Below are 17,394 nucleotides of genomic sequence, written 5' to 3'. Positions count from 1 at the left end.
GTCACTATTTTTAGTCCGGTATCCAGCTGTTATAATACATACATGGAGAGGACCCACTCCCTATGTAGATATAAAGGGCTCATTCTAAGATAACGAAAACATGATCCTTATTTTCAGGTGATTATACACTAATGAAAACATATATACATATTATATTCCATGTCTGCCAATAGATCCCCATAAATCTTACACACTGGTCCTTTAACGCTCGGCAGAGTTGACCTTTGAGAGCATATACAATCCTGGAAATTGTACTGCCCTCCAGTGGCCTTTTTAGGCTAATGCAAACGTTAATTATGCATAAATTTAAACAGGTTAGTTGTAAAAAAAATTCACACTTCCATACAGTTGTCATGGACAGGGAAAGTAGCTATAGAGACTGTTTATTGCACCAGGCTGTAAACATGTTTATTTCTGCTGTAAAGTTAGGCATCTTAACATGGTGGTTTAGGAGGGTTGACTGACTCGCTTTTAGAGCCAGCCTCAAGAGGCCTTTCGAGGAACTGCAGTTTTTGGCACTTCCGCTTTGGCTTCATTTGAATATAGTGACCGGAGGTCGCCGCTCAACCCATCCATCCACGGGGTCTATCACATGGATAGTCTATCACTATCATGACCACTATCAGCATGCTTTCCTAGCTATTCTGACCCACAATCCTCTGCGCAGCGGAATATGCGTCATATCGACTGAGCCACATGGATGTATTATAAGAGTTCTTATAATACATCCATACTGAGCCACCGAGAGAGCTCAGACGAAGATGCTCTATTACTCAACTTTCTGAACGACAGACCAATGACAGCGCATTAATAGTACAGCGACGGAAGCCGCAATGACAGATGAAGTAGTATGTCCCAATTGTTTGCATACTGCATGCAACAGTAGCACTTTGTAAGAGCAGCTGCAGTACGTACTAAAAGTAAAAAAAAAAAAAAGCAGAAGTGAGATACTGGCAAATATAGAACTCGCACTCCCATCAACCCTTGCGACCATATTTACAGTAGGGACCATCTGCTCTCTGCTGACTGCCAGTCGGCTAACAACTTAAATTAAAGTTGTTAAAATGTTCAGAGGACTTTGGCCCTGATGCTTCCTGTTCAACAGCTTCTTGCTCTGCTGCTAAATTTAGGTCTCACTGTCTGACTTTACTCCTCTTGGATTTGCTGACAGGCGAGTCTCACTTCCTTTCTTTTTACGGGACAGGTCTCCTCAGCAGAGACAGAGGGAGATCACTGCGACCTCATTATCATGTGCTGAGGATCACTTTGTTGTGAGAGGTGTTTGACAGTAGCAGACATGAAGGCTGGAGTCAGGACGGGAGTTTTATACAGAGCTGCAGCTACCTGCATCCTGACGCTGTGTCTCGGCTGTTTACATGTGATCGCCCTCAAGTCAAAGCTTTTCACCAGGCACGGTGGGTTATCTTACTCCACTGGGACCCCCATCAGCTATAAAACACTTTACTTTGACCAGAAGGTGAGTTTAAAATTTCTTGTATTTTTTTTTTTAAATGTCAAACGTATCTATAAAAAACATTTTACATGTTTTTCACTGTCTTCTTCCTCTATCACGTCTCTTTTCTCTCTTTCACTTCATTTTTAATTGTTTGGACTCCCATGGGCTTGATTTAGTATAGTCTACTGGAGTTATACACATAAATAACAATTATCCACATATTTGGCCTGAAACATAGGCTCCATTAAACTGGCTCCAATGTAAAATAATATAGTAAGTATGATCAGATTTATATTATAATGCCAATATGATCTTTAAAAGACAAAGATGTTTTCTGAAAACATGATAGATGTAGGCCTATGCATGTGATGATTCCCAGCTCGTCATAGTTTAGTCACCTTTGCTTTTACCGCCACATTACTTGATTTAATTGTTTTCTGTGCAGTAATATCTGCACCGCTTGCTGTTTTCTGAAAAATTTCAATGCACTTAACTCTGTAGAAGTTGTTCCTGTGTTGTGCCTACAGACAATAGGTGTTTCCCTCTGGCTTCCTGTAGTGAAGGGGAAAACCATCACAATTGACTCTGTTCGTGCCAGCAGAGCTTTAACTATCCCTCCTGGCTCTCTGCCTAAAAAGGTCTCCAGGGCCCAGTGAATGTGAAACACTTTACCTCAGGGGGTGTTTGAGAGATCTTCATTCAGTCTTAACATTTTCCATTTACTGTTTCTTCACGGGGAATCAGATTGCATGATGAGGGTACACAACTCAGCAGCATGTTCAGTGACTTGTGAACCTGACTCATACAGTCACAAGACACTGTTATTCCTGCAGGCAGAGATGTTGTGAAAGGTAGAGTCACACAGGTTACAAATCATAAGGTAAACATCTTAGAAAATGACTAGAGGTCACATTGTACCCACTTCCTCGTTTAGTGCTGCATCATTCTCCTAACAGTTAGCTGTATCAGTTCATTTGTGCCATACACACCACCAACTATAGGACAATAAATGGTGATCTAGCTATGGAAACTCAGGTCATCATATGTAAACTGCTACCTGTATTTAAAAGTTGATGGTGTCTGAAATGTTAGGATGTTTCTTTGTTGTTTTACAGAGTAATATCCACTAAGATAAGACAAGTTGTTAACAGACTTTAAATCCAAATGGCACACATGTAGTCAGTTTACCCTTAAATTTAGGCAGAACAATTTAGACAAATTTTCCTGCTAACTCAGATGTTGGACAGTTTTGCAAGTATTTTCCAAGACCCATGTTTGTAGACATTAGGAATAAACTATTCAGTGGATAAGAAAGTAAAAAGAGAGTAATCATTAAAGTCATTTTTTAAGCAAAAATGGAAAAGATTTGATGATTCCAGATTCAGAAATTTGAGGATTTGCTGCTTTTCATAATCTTACATTATAGTAAATTGAAGATCTTTGGATGTTTGATTAAATCACATTGGGCTCAAGGAAATTGTGTTGAGCATTTTCACTGTTTTCTGATGTTTTATAGACCCAACAATCAGTTAATAGAGAAAATAATCAGCAGATTAATCGTTGATGAAAAGTAGCCATTAGTTGCTGTAAGTATTGTATGACACGCTGTTAACTAAACAGTATTTTGGATTTTGGGACAATGGTCCACACCTGGTCCGCCCACGGCATCCTGCCTAATCAGCAAATCTGACGAGAAGATAAAGACCATTTCCTCCTTCCGGATGCCCATTGTCTTGTCTGTTGCGTTTGGTTTTTTCCAGCCAATCAACAAGATATTGTATGCTTCTTCTTGACAAGTACAGCAAATAAAATCTCTGTGATGTACTTTTCAGTACTAGTAGCAAGTCTGCTGTTTTCACCAACAAATCATCAATCATGTAGACTTTTTCTACGCTCTCTGTGGGAAAGGATGCTGTGAAGAGAGCACCAAGTGATCTAGCAGTTGTCCAGAGGAAATCCTCTTGACTGCATTTTGCCTCTAGACAATGAATGGAAGTGTCCTTTAGCATCCTCTGAATTAATTGCTGCAGTTTACTGTAACTTGTGCTTTGGTTGTTTCCCTCAGGGCTCTGCTTGCTGGACTGTAACACAATGGATGCAGCCTCCTTTCTTGTGGAATAGTATAAGTACTGGTCCAGTAGATGTACAATATGTGGGTTGCATTTTAATGGCAAGAAACTGCTGAAGTGCTTCCTGCAATAACCACATGGTGGCACTGCTTATCAGGGTGTGGATTTGCTATGAGACCAGTCTGCATACTGAGTGGGTGCAAGTGATACATTTCTCAGCAGGGGTCCTTTTAGAGAAGCAGTTTATATATTGACCCGCTGTAGTTTTGGTACATAGGAATATTTTTGTTTGCACTGCAAGAGAGTTTGCCTTTAAATTATTGAAGAGTTTCACTCCTAAAATAAGAGTTTTCTGTACATAGACATTGAAAACTCTGGTAAATAAAAAGTAACTGATCACACGAAATCTGAACAAATTACGTGACTTTTTAAAGAACTCAAGTGCTTTGTTCACAAAATTCTTACATTACACTTTGGATGACCACCCCCACTGAAACGTATTTTGCTGCCAAACCGCCGACCCTTTCCTTTTAACTGTCTCATGGTCCCCTCGCACTTAAAAGCAGTGCCAAGCGCTAAGGAGTCGAGGGTTGAATGAACACATTGAGGCCCCAGAATCTTTTTGCTGTCACTGGCTCATAAAATTGCTGCCTGCTTTGTTTCCACTGAGGAGGGAAGAGAGCGAGGAGGGGAGAAAAAAAAAACAAAACAAAAACATTTTGTATTAAGTGCTGGGGCTGTTTCAAGGGTTGGACAACTCCGCTGTGGCACTCAGTAGCCTCATGGGGTTGTCTTCTCTGTGAAGTTGTTGGTTTCTTTCTGCCTTTGTTTAACAAAGAATACAGGAAATATGGTTGAAAGGGGAAGATGCCCCAGAATCCCCGAGGTTTGATGAAAGGATATCTCAGAGCTCATCTAAAGTGGAACTAATGTGGCATCTCTTAAACTGGATCCAAATTTTCAAATACAAATTGGGGCTAATTACCTTAAAATCCAACCTCAGAACTGTCATCTTGCAACTCCATAGTTGGCACGGGGCCCGATATCTGCAGATCGCACCCGCCTCAGAGCGGTTTGTGTTGACTGGGCTGCAACTTCTAAATGCTATCTGTTGATTTTAACATCAAGAAATTATGGCCACATTAGTTTTTCTGTCAACAAGTGTGACAAATCCAAGAGATTGTCGAGTTTTACTGATCTTTAGATAATATTTTTACATGTGTGCCACTGGCTCGGACTTGCTCAACTGCTTTATGTTATAGTGGGAGAATGTCACAGTTTCAAATTTATGTTAGCTTACCTCATTAGAATGCTAATCACTGGTTTCAGTAGTGATTAGCATTAGTGGTTCTTTTTTTTTTCTTGCTTCTCAGCACACTACCGCTAAATATGACCTTCCTGAACACATTTAACATACATACATTCATGTTATTTTTGTTTTTATTTGTTACAGATTGATCATTTTGGATTCCTAGAGGATGGCACCTTCAAACAGCGATACCTTGTGGCTGACAAACACTGGCGTATGCCGGGAAGTCCCATTTTGTTCTACACTGGCAATGAAGGAGACATCGCCTGGTTCTGCAACAATACTGTAAATACCCAGCTGTTATTTTGTATCTACAATGCACGTAACCGTCAATCTGATTCAACACATGTCATTGTTTTCTCTTCAGGGCTTCATGTGGGATATTGCGGAGGAGTTGGGCGCCATGCTGGTTTTTGCAGAACATCGTTACTATGGAGAGTCTCTGCCATTTGGACAAGACTCTTACAGTGTAAGTGAGCGTGCAGTTTTACAAATGTGATACATTTAAATCGGATTAAATATGTTTGATTTTATGTTTATGCCACTAAGTAATTAATGGTACTCACTATTAATTCCAAAAAGATACTTGAAATAAATTATTCAGTAGAGACAGATGAGTCATCCTGAAATTCTAGTTCATGATTGCTAAGGGTATTAAAATAATTGCCTGCTCTCAGTGCCAGCAAATAATTTAACATTGGCGTATTATTTCTGTTAGACAAAGTCCTCTTAATTTTAGAATGATACTTTATGGTACTTATTTGCTTGCAGGACAGCAAACACCTGAACTACCTGACCTCAGAGCAGGCCCTGGCAGATTTTGCAGTATTGATTCAGAACCTGAAGAGCACTGTACCTGGAGCTCAGAACAGCCCTGTCATCGCTATCGGAGGTTCTTATGGAGGGATGCTCGCCGCCTGGTTCAGGATGAAATACCCCAATATCGTTGTTGGGTAAGATGTTGTGCAGTTGTGGGAACCTGCTGGTTGGATTTACACAAAGATGTATTTTCCATTTTTGTATGTTTGCAGCTCCAAACTGTGACAAAAAAAAGAAGACATTCAAATTCAAAATTCGACTTTAGTACCAATAATTCACATACATACGTACAGCAGCTTCATATTTACTTAAAACAGATGAATGTGTGGTGTTTTGATCAGGTGGTGGAAGGCTCTTCTCTGTTGTAGTCCTACTTTGGGCCCTTGCTCAGAGGCACCTGAGAATTATCAGACACAGTAATCAGTATGCTGCTGTGCTAGCAAACATGTTACACAAATGTTATTTAGATTACCCAAAATGATGGCTGTGCTGCTTGTGGAATGCTGAGGAAAAAAAGGTGTAAATGGTTTTCTTCTTGTATTTCAGAGCTCTTGCAGCCTCCGCACCGATTTGGCAGTTCCCTGGTATGGTGCCATGTGGAAACTTCTACAAAATAGTAACACAGGACTTTGCCAGAAGTGGCCATAATTGTGATGTAAACATCAGAAAGTCATGGAGGGCTATTAACAACGTCTCTTCCACTGGTAAGTCATGCGGTCATGATGGGTTGATTTGTCTTATCTGTCATATTGAAGGAAATAGACTAAGAATTTGATTTTCTTAGAATAATTATGTCTGAGGCAACTTACTACATTAAACTTTATTAACCATGTTTCATCTTCTTTACAAGGAAAACTCCTGAATTCTTTTCACGTTTGTACAAACAGCATGATCAGGATTTGTGAACTGGAGTAACTGTCTACTAAAGTCCAAAACCAGACAGCTCTTATCAAACTTGTAGTACTACTTGTAGTACTATTTATAACCTGCATAACTCAGATACAGTCATTCTTAAGCACTCCCGTCAGAGCTCCCCTGACACCTTTTCCATCTTTTACAATCCTAAACTGTAGGAATAAGCTGTCTTGAACTGATGGTCACTTTTTATTCTCATAACTAGAGTATATAAAGAATAAAAAATAAGTATTTCACATGCTGTAATACAGTGGTACACTGTGTTGTATTAACTACAATCTTGATCAATGCCATCACATGACAGTAGAAGTAAGCAAGTATTGAGAGACTGGTGCTTGTCATTATCAGCGGAAATACAATTAAACAGAGAAAACATCCTTAATGTTGTTATCGTTTTAGCCAATCACAGAGATCCAGAAACCTTAAATGTAGGTGGATGCAGGTTTTCACTCTGTTGGCTGTTTTTGGTTGCATCTGTCCAGACGTGAGAGTTGGAAAAAGACGTGAGATGGAAGTTGTGATGGTTAAAATGGGAGAAGCAACCAAGTAGAAATTTTAAAAAAATGAATTAAAAATAGCTATTTGATTTAACTTTGATGGCTAAAGCTATCATGAGGTTTTGCTATAACACTTGTGGGGACTCATGGAATGTATAGTTGTTGAATACTAACAAAATAACCATTTTACCAATCATCACATTAAAAAGGAATATTACATATTGACATTTAATAATTTTTTGCAGCGTCTGGTCTTCAGTGGCTGTCAGAAGAATTCAGTCTATGCACTCCGCTTAAAAACACAATTGATGCTGCCGGCTTCAAGAACTGGCTCCAAGAGACTTGGGTGAATCTGGCGATGGTGGACTATCCCTATGAAGCTAATTTTCTCCAGCCGCTGCCTCGCTGGCCGATCCAGGTAGAAACAGTCACTACTGAAATAACTATGATTCAAAACAGTAGTTTGAAAATTAAGTTTGACAGTGGTTGCTTTCTAGCATAGACCAAAAAGAATTAAACGGGAACATTTTAAGATGTAGTTAAAAGTCCAGTAGATTTACTATCAAAGGTTTTTACTTAATTGCAACTTTGACCTTTTTTTTGGTCTTTAGTTAAGCGCTTGATTTTGCCTGACAGCCTGTCCTTAATTGAAATGAATCTGAGATTCAGCGGATTGTTTGTTGTGGTCTTCCAAGCTTTTGTTTACAACAGCTGTCAATTAACTTCATTAATATTCATAAGGATCTAGTTTCTTTTAGATTTTAAGTATTCTTTAGATGAACAGCTACAAGTAAGCCACCATTCTTTTCTTCTCTCATACCAATAGTCCTTTCATTTGCACACTCCGTCAGATCTCTGAGGTGTTCCTCTTGGGACGCTCACATGGCACCACAGAAAGAGGACATTTGCCCAGTGCAGCTCATGAGGCCATTAAACAAAGGTCCACCACTCTCATTTCAATGGGATTGTAACAAATACTTCACTAGACACTTGATGTGAAAAGGTAATGGGCTGTAACTTGCCAAGATTGCAAATAACTGCAATCATCTGATATGGTTGATGGAAAAAACATGTTTAAAATTTTTTGAAAACTCTCTTTCCCGTTGTCAACATTACAAACATCCTTTGTTTTCTTGTTAAAAAACTGGTGACAGCACAGCGACGGTTTTGCAGGGACTGATTGACTTGGGTGCAGTGTATTCTACCAGTCACCTTGGCATGTCACGTGCATAAACCAAGCATTGCTATTGACCCTCGACTCTGTTTGGTGCTTCAACACCCCTCTGAGTGCCCCACACAGCAGTCTCATGAGCAAACATTCATACATACATATAACACATACATGCATATGATACATACGATGTGATACATATTTTGTTTTCTTGTTTGTTTATCATTTAGCCACTGAATAGATCCAGGTCCATTTTGTTAGGTAAAATAAACACTAAATGGTCATTTTGAGTTTTTTGGCTCCTTGGCTTTAATGTATGCGACCCCTATGGGTGGTTTAAGCGGTTTAGGCAGTGGGTGCAAAGAGGAGCTTTTTTAATGACAAAGCTAATGTGATTATCTGAGTGAGTGTGAGAACGGGGTATTGAGGGCTTAGAGAAGGGAAATCTGTTGGCAGAGATGAATGTATAAGCCTAATCCTATCTGAAAAGTAAGGAGAAGATGCTTTGGAGCAATTGCAGTGTTTTTTTTCTTTTTTTTTTTCTTCACGGTATAAATCTTTGGTTGGACATGTCTGTGGCCCTCCTCATCCATCGACCACCAACTCCTCCCCAGCCCGCAGACAAAAGCCTTAGTAACAGACTCCACACTAGTGCAGCTCCCCTCCAACCTCCAAAACAAGAAAGCTCAGTTTCTCTGCCTCACAAAGACTGCCGAACAACGGCCACGGCCAACTCCGCTGCTGCAACCATAACAACACGCAGCAAAATCAAACAAAAGCTGAAGCTCAAATATTTATCATCCACACTGTTAATACCAAGAAATCAACCGTGATTAATCAAAGCAGTGGTAATGAGAGGAAAACCTTTCAATTTTAAATAATTTAGATAATTGATTTAAGTAAATGGATTGTTTTTCCTCTCGTGCCAAGATTAGAGCAATAAATTCAAGTTCATTCCAGGGAATTTCATATGCAAATCAGGCGCCACCACTTTTTATGTGGAAAACACTTTACAGGCCACAAGAAAGCAAGTCTTGTAAACAACTTGGATGTAAGGGAATTAGATATTTAAATTTTTTTCTCTTATGTTCTTCAAAAAGAAAATGCATGTGCTGTTAATTGCTTTAACAACTTGCCTAAACTGTAATGCAATCACGTACTTTCAGTTCATTATTTTATGTTTTGCTGGTTATTTTCGGTGTTTTCAAGGTGGTGTGCAAGAATCTGGCTTTCGACTCCATCGTGTCTGACCATCAGCTGCTGCAAGGTGTCTCCCAAGCAGCAAAGGTCTACTACAACTACACCGGAAGTTCCTCCTGTCTCAACATATCTCAAACAGCAACCGGTAACCTTGGTTACCTCGGCTGGTTTTACCAGGTGTGGTAACACAGAGCGCAGGGCTCGGTCTTGTCATGCTGAGTAGATTGCTGCACAGATGTGTCACCGGGCAGCTTTACCTGTCAGAATGAATACATGTTCAATCCCTCATCCCCAGGCCTGCACAGAGATGGTGATGCCCATGTGCACAGATGGCGTCCAGGACATGTTTGAACCGGAGGAGTGGAACTTCCAGGCCTTTTCTGATGAGTGTAACGCCATGTTTGGTGTCAGGCCTCGACCTGACTGGGCAGGCACAGTCTTCGGGGGGAAGGACATCGCCTCTCACAGCAACATTATCTTCAGGTAAACATCATATGTAAAATACCAGAAAGTTACTTTTATGGGTTCGTTTAATGCAGTGAGATCATTCTTCAATAGATAGATGGAAGAATGTAAAGCTTAAAGGAAAAAGGACTGACTGATGACTCACTGTTATTTTCTTACTTTGCTAAGACATCGTGCTCTATAAGAGTAGTACACACATGTCTGATCATGTTCTCAGTGCATCATCGTCTCTGCTGTTGTATTTCAGTAACGGTGGACTCGACCCGTGGTTGGCCGGCGGAGTGACTCGCAACATATCCAATTCTGTGGTTGCCATCTTGATCCCCGACGGAGCTCATCACTTGGACCTCCGCTACACTAATGACAATGACCCTCCTACAGTTCGTGCAGCCCGGGCGTTAGAGTTGAAGTATTTTCAGGAGTGGATCAAGCAGGCAAAAAAGACACGGCATCACACCCATAATCTTTAAAAGCAGCAAAGTGTTACCTCACTTCACTTTAAATCACTCCAGGATTGCCTATAGCTTTATACTTGTTCCTTTTTTTAATCAACCTTAGAGATCCTTTTTTTTATCATTAAATTATGATGATCACTTTGGAGAGTTTTTTTAATCTTAATAATCTAGTCATGTTCAGATCCGGGGTATCAGACAACAATTTTCTTTGACCTCATTTGACACACTCCATTTCCTAAAACCAAATTATATGCCAAACTATAAATTTCCAGGTGCTTGGAGACAAAAAGGTACTTGTATTATCTGCAAATGTTTGATCTGTTTGTCGAGTAAAATCTATTTTTATGTTTATTCTTGTAATCACCAGTCTTTTGATCAGCATCAAAAGACTGAATCATCCTCATTTAGTATTTTGTCCCACATGAAGTTTGCCAAAACCTATTAATGCTCATCTGCCTCCAATCTCTTGTTTTGTTGTTTCAGTCGTTGTGTTCAGGGCTACATTCACATCTTTAATAAAATTTTTTGTCATTTGGTTTAATAATTCGAATTGACACACTCTTGATTGTTGATTGGCCATTGTTGTCACTCAGGTGTATTTGTTCTTTAAAAGGAATTGTAAATTTTAATATGCTTATTAACACTCAAATAAGTCTCAGGAGAAAAAGTTTGACACCAAATATACAGTTTTTTTTATGAAGATTTCCACTGCAGTGAGTGTGCTATTAAACTTCATTTGTTATTGTTCACAGAGGAACAGTGCCTTCCCCATTTTTTTAAAAAAAGTTTTTACTCATCTCTTCCATTGAATTTCTTCAATATGCTGTCATTCCCACAAAACAAGTCTTCCAGTGAAACTGATTAAAAATACATGAATGACATTGTCTCAATAATCTTTCTAATTGTCTTTTATTTATATAGCTTATGGTTATAATTCTGTTCTGTCAAGCAGACTCTTTGTGACAGACTGAGGCTTTTAAGTCACTTCCACCTAGCAGGAACAATTGCATGTGCTTGAGATTTAATAAAAATCCAATCGGAGGAGGCCAATAAAGCGAGTGGTGGGAGGTTATTGCAGCTACGCCTGCTGACCTCACCCCTGTGGACCAACCTGTGGGATTCCCCCTGGCACGCATTCATTCACTGGCCGCCATTAAAGCTCTAAATTGCGGCACCAAAGGCAGCCCATAGACCCTGGTTTGTTCCCCCCTGCTAGTAATATTATTAATACAACTCCTGGGGTGCCAGGGAGGTTGAGAAGGGTTGATGGAAGGTTAAGAGTGAGGCGGCGAGTGGATGCAGGAATCGACAGAGACTTAAGCCTTTTGTAGTTCACCATGAAGTTCACAGTTTCTTTTTTCTTCTTTCAAATGTCAAGATAAAAGGCTCAAATGTCATGAAAATATTAAGACTGAATAAGACTATACTAAAACACTTAAACTGCCAATGAAAACATGTCTTCTTGCTTTGTAATTTTCTTTGAACTATTCTGGCCAGTTCTTTTTTTTTTTTTCCCCACCTCCTCTTTTCAAGCAGTAGTTCCTGACATGTCATGACTTTGTGAAGCAAAGGGGAACATGTTGGTATGTGGGTTGATTTTCCACCAGGAGACACAAAGCCTGACTTCTCAACATTTTGTCCCAGGCTTGACTGAATTTCAGACACCCCCGTAGAAAGAAACATAGCTAAACATGGGGGAGGACGGGGTCTCCACCGCTAAATGCCCTCCTTAAACTTTTCTCAGGACTTTGAGGGGTCATTAATTTTACCAGCCTTTTCTAAGTCTCTGACACTGGCCATCAATCAAAGGTGTTATTAGTATTCGCTCGACCCCAAACTCTGAGTATGTCCCTGCACAGACAGGGACCACACACTAGTAGGAAGAGATTAAGCCTGTGTGTGTCACATCACGTTGCATTCAGCACCCTGCTCCCTCGGGGTTGGGTGCTGCTGAATAAGGGCGTGGTGGTAATGTTTAACAATATCTCAACAATATGGATCTGTGTACTTAACAACTCGCTGGTTGTGGGAAAATGCACAGCAGATTACAAATGATTTCCTCTAAATTAAAATTCCCCCAAGCTCCAGACATAATGAGTTTTTGAAAATGCAATCCATAGTTTGACCTCTGTGATTAACGCTAAAATAATTACTGGGCCATTATAGGAATTTAACAAATAACTCAACAATTAACCTCACAATTAATGTCATAAGAGTGGAAACAAGTAAAAACCTCCTCGGTCGTGCTCTCATTTTATATATTTTTTCCAAGTTGGTCCACCACAGCCCATCCCCTCTCACCCTCTCAGCCTTTATGCAACAATGGAAACTTGTTTCCGGGATCTGTGCGTCAGGCTCTGTGATGTGAATGACCCACCAGCACAAAAGCCAAAGCCCCTTGACTGGAAAAAAGGGGGATATGGCTGCCATGACTGTGATGATGTCACTTTGCCAAAATTGTGCCGCTCGAAAAGAGAAGAGGGCGAAATCACTTTGAGCAGGCGTTAAGTGCTCAGTGCTCCTTCTCTGAATCATGCTGTGATATGGTTGCAACTCCATTTTCCTCCTACACTCATCACTTTAACAAACTTAAAGTTTTGAATAAGCAAGAAACTGCCTGGATGTGATGCCAGGTACAGCTGAATGTTCAAAGTACAGTTTTCACACTCGCATAGTTGTTGTTGTTTTTTGAGGAAATGACAAAAGGTTTTTCATTGCCAGCTGCATAGTAGAAAGATATTCTTTGTTTTGTAAGCATTTGTTGCTCATAGATTTGAGTTTTCTGGAGTCCTTTTTAGTCACAGACTTGTGTTGGGCCACAGATAATTAGATCAGTGCTATCAGTTTCACTGTCCCTTTTCTCTCTAGGAATTAGCATAAGAAAGAATTTTTAACGGCCTCACTCCCTTGCTGCTTTTTTTTTTTTTTTTTATCCCTCCGGCTCCAACTCTTAAATGAGCCTCACTTCAACATGCACTTTTGTAAGAGGAGAGATCTTCTTTCAATTATTTAGCTGCAGCATATCTGAACTTCAAATAAGAATAATAAACGAAAGCTTAACGTGAGTATCAGACAGATAGATACTGCTGCTTTCTCTGGTAAACAAACAGTAAATATATGAGTGTAAGTTACATTTTTTTATTATATAGTTAAACTGTAACAGTCTGATCACTTAAAATTCACTTGAAATTCCACTGAAAATTGGGATAAGTGCTGGCAACATAACAATCTGGCTCTTGGACACATCCTCCATTGTATTCACTTTTGGCTAAGAAACGTCCTGTAAATACATGACAACAGAAGTTTCATACGCAGGATTTCTTAAGGTCAACATTTCTTCTGGCACACTGAGCCTGAACTGCACTTTATTCCCCTTTAATTTAACAGCTCCGGCAGCTTTTCTAGTTAAATCGACTGTTCATTATTGAGACCCATTTTACGAAGGGGCTGTGAGGTGCAATTTAATGAATCTCTGGCACAAAGCTCCCTTTCACTGCCGGGCGAAGAATAGAGGCTATTTAGACCCTGTAGGGCTTTATGTCAAAGGCAGCCCATAATAGTTGTCAGGCCAGGGCAGAAATTCCCACTGGCCTGGGAATGCACTAGAAATCAACTTTTGCCATGAGCAGATTAAGACACAAGCAAGCAGTTGGGAAGATCCCCCCAAATAGTGGCATCTGTTTGGGCACAAAGATTTTCCCACAGAAAAAAGCCTTTCTCATCATTACTGTATAGTCTCAATTTGATAGTTGGGTTTGTTTCAGAGCTTAAATGAACAGAAATTAGATTATAAGTTAACTTCTATTTAGTAATCCATACAGGAAATACAGAAGTAGGCATGACCATTGAATAGTGGTTTAAATGTTTTGTAAAGAACACAGGAATCACATGAATAATTATCCTGATAAGTTAAGGATATGTTTCTGAGATATTTAAGATTTTGTGGTTTATATATGGTTTGTTTAACAGTCATGTAAAACAAAACAGGATATTTAGTTTTAAGTCTAATAGAGAAATGTTTGTACAACAATCCTGCCTGGCAGAAATACTCTATACAACAGGATTTTAAAGGCTTTTCTGCTCAGTGTTACAGTAATATTCTCCAGTTTCATGAAAGCGTTTTTTGGTTCAGAGCACACACAAACAGTTAAACTAGAGGGGGAGAGTTCTGACGGAGGTTATTGTCCTCAACTCAGCAGGGAATTTCAGACAAATCCCTCTTAGATGCAGGTGGCCGGGCACAAGCAAAGAGTTAAGTCCTGCGGTCCCTTTGCCCCTCCTCTTTGATGTTCTGACATCATTAGTCCAGCCCCCTGAAAGATCTCCTTGCTTTCCTCAGAGCCCATCACTTCTACTCTGGAATGTTTACAGGAAGCTCATGAGCAGCATCAGGACCAAGTGTTTGTCAAAGGAAAAGAGACATGCTCTGAAGAAACTTTTGGTTCAGGGATCACAGCAGATGCCATAGGTGTAGCCGCTGGGCTCAACAGAGTAATGGCTGTTCAGACTGCAATCATGAACCCTCAGTTCATGAATTTCTGCTTCCCTGGTTCTGTGATGGAGTACGACATGGAGAAAACTCTGGATGGTAGTCTCCTGGGTGAGGCAGAAAATGATGAGGACTACAAAGAGACCACTAGAGACTTGCTGAGCTTCATAGACTCAGCCTCCAGCAATATCAAGCTGGCTCTGGACAAGCCAGTGAAATCCAAGAGGAAAGTCAATCACCGGAAGTATCTACAGAAGCAGATCAAAAGGTGCACGGGCATTATAACACCAGGAAATGTAGCAGATGCCCCAGTTAAAAGACAGGGTTCCCCCCTGGCTCAGCCCAGCCCTTTGCAGAGCAAAACTCTACCTAAGCGTGATGGGGTCCATGCCAACTTACAGAGCAAGAGCTTGGCAGCCCTCTTCAGTCCTGTGAAGGATATAAGGGGAGAAAAGGCCAAGAAGCCACCCCTGAGGCATCGCAATCTGCCTCCCTCTTTCTTTACTGAGCCAGCCAACTGTTCCAAAGTCAGCTCCACATCTGGCATGACACTGAAGGACTTGGAACGAGGAAATCCTGAAGCTGCAGAATTCTTCGAGCTCTTGGGACCTGATTACAGCAATATGGTCAGTGACCAGGACCTTTATCAAAGTATGCCTGTGCGGGTGCAGCCAGAGATGGGAAGCCCAGATCCTGCCTCCTATGATGCTCACCATTTAGTTGGTGGTCTCCTTTACTCTGAGCCATGGACTAGCTGCTCTGGACCTTCAAAGAAACTCGGGGAGAGCCTGCGTACAGGCCCAGCCCAGCCTCCTGTCTACTGTCACACTGAGGCTGCTTCTGGGCCCATAGAGGATAACACACTGTGTACTTTGGCCTTCTCAAACTTTTTCACAGACTGCTCCATACCTCAGGTTACTTATGATATAAGTGGTGGTTATAACAGAGCTAACTATTCATCTCTATGAGAAACTGACAAGTCAGTTTTTAGAGGGCTGGTAAAAAGCATATACAATTGCTTTGACAAGTTTAACAGTAGTCTAAGAGAGTTTGCTATTACTGTATCATATTTGTTTATTTGTTGTGGAAGTACATAATATTGCAACTGGATTTGAACATTTTGTACCATCACTGCTCAACAGTAATGTGTGTCATAGGACTTTTTGACTTTCCCCTACAAAAATAAGGAGCTTAAATCTTTTTCTCTCATAAAAAAAATGTGAACGGCTGTACGGAGTAACTTGATATACTTCCCAGTTTTATTTGCTACATTGTTTCAGTTTAATGTTAAATTGTTTGATGTGTGTTTTTTTCTTTTGTTTTAATCTCAGGCAATTTCAAATGACATTCTGAATGAAATACATCTGATTTTGGGTACATTTCCATTTTGTCACTAGAATATGTGAGTCTGTTCAGCAGGATGAATCTAATTCATTTGGGAATCTGTTAATGAAGAATTTTCATTCCAGCATTTTCATAAAAAAAAAAGAAAAAAAAACATATAAGCTGCAGATATAATTGTTGGTGTAGTCCACTAAACATCGGTTAATGCTAGAAAATGATATAGATCTGTTTGTCACATTTGACAAAAAAAAAAAAAAAAAAATGCTGCAACAATCTCTCAACAAGGCACTTTTTGGTTCATGATAATAACACTTCTGTGAGAGGGGTAAACTCATTTTGCTGAAATCATTATTACAAAGTGTGATGCCATGATTGATTTACAACATTTTACAGCTCAGAAAGGATTTTCAGCTGGTAGATTTACCACTTGTATCTATTTTTTTTTTTTTTTGAAAATCCTTTAATCTATCTAGCTACTGTAAGAAGACAAAATAAAGCTGGTCTTTATTACTGTGACAACACTGCCTGTTTTTGACTTCATAGCCAATCATGATAATGGATAGTGAGGTCAGATGTAAGACAAGTACAAGAGGGTACAAAGCAAAAACTGAGGTACTAAATATTTTCATTTTATGCTATACTGACTCCACTACTTCATATTTTCACTCCACTACATTTCAGCCTGAAATATTGTACTTTTTACTGCACTACATTCATTTCACAGCCATAGTTATTAGATTTTACACACAAAACATATGATCAGCAAGTAGAATATAATTGTTAAGAGTCATGTGTAGTGCGTCTTCATGTTTTGGGGAGCCGAAGACAATTTTCCACCCTGGTGGACAATAAAGATGTATTTTATTCTGTTCCGTTCTAAAATTGTTTTAGATTACTTGTACCAAACAAAAGTACATAAAGTAGTAAAAATTAGCTCCATCTCAACCAACTACATTATAGTAGTACTGCTGACATGGTAATGCGTTAGTAATAATGTCCCAGTTATATAATATAACACTGACAAGGGCCGCTCTGCATAAGTACTTTAAAATATATTTTGTCATTGATGTTTTTGTACATAAGTGAAATTTCCAATGCAGGACTTTAACGTGAGTTTTTTGTGCAGTATTGCTATTTTTGCTTAAGTAATAATTTTGAATACTTTATCTACCATGGAACAATATGTAAATAAATAAGTAAATAAA

General features: G+C 39.6%; 2 protein-coding genes across 2 annotated transcripts; both read left to right on the top strand.

Moving 5' to 3' along the window:
* Nucleotides 1–567: 567 nt before the first annotated feature.
* On the top strand, nt 568–11,249 carry LOC122984361 (prolylcarboxypeptidase (angiotensinase C)). The gene is made up of 10 exons (XM_044354741.1): nt 568–848; nt 1,205–1,477; nt 4,979–5,119; nt 5,202–5,303; nt 5,606–5,787; nt 6,200–6,357; nt 7,311–7,483; nt 9,446–9,613; nt 9,732–9,919; nt 10,149–11,249. Exons 2-10 carry the CDS (start codon nt 1,298–1,300, stop codon nt 10,369–10,371), a joined length of 1,515 nt encoding a protein of 504 aa, XP_044210676.1. The 5' UTR covers nt 568–848; nt 1,205–1,297; the 3' UTR covers nt 10,372–11,249.
* A 3,331-nt stretch (nt 11,250–14,580) lies between these two features.
* On the top strand, nt 14,581–16,770 carry LOC122984362 (protein FAM181B). The gene is given in 3 exon segments (XM_044354742.1): nt 14,581–14,612; nt 14,614–14,684; nt 14,687–16,770. Coding segments are annotated over 3 exon segments (1,230 nt in total). The 3' UTR covers nt 15,814–16,770.
* Nucleotides 16,771–17,394: the final 624 nt, after the last annotated feature.

The sequence above is a fragment of the Thunnus albacares genome, chromosome 6 (assembly GCF_914725855.1).
Source record: "Thunnus albacares chromosome 6, fThuAlb1.1, whole genome shotgun sequence".
NCBI classification, from domain to species: domain Eukaryota; kingdom Metazoa; phylum Chordata; class Actinopteri; order Scombriformes; family Scombridae; genus Thunnus; species Thunnus albacares.
Note: the sequence above shows the minus strand (reverse complement) of the source record. Positions and strands in the feature narration are given on the sequence as shown.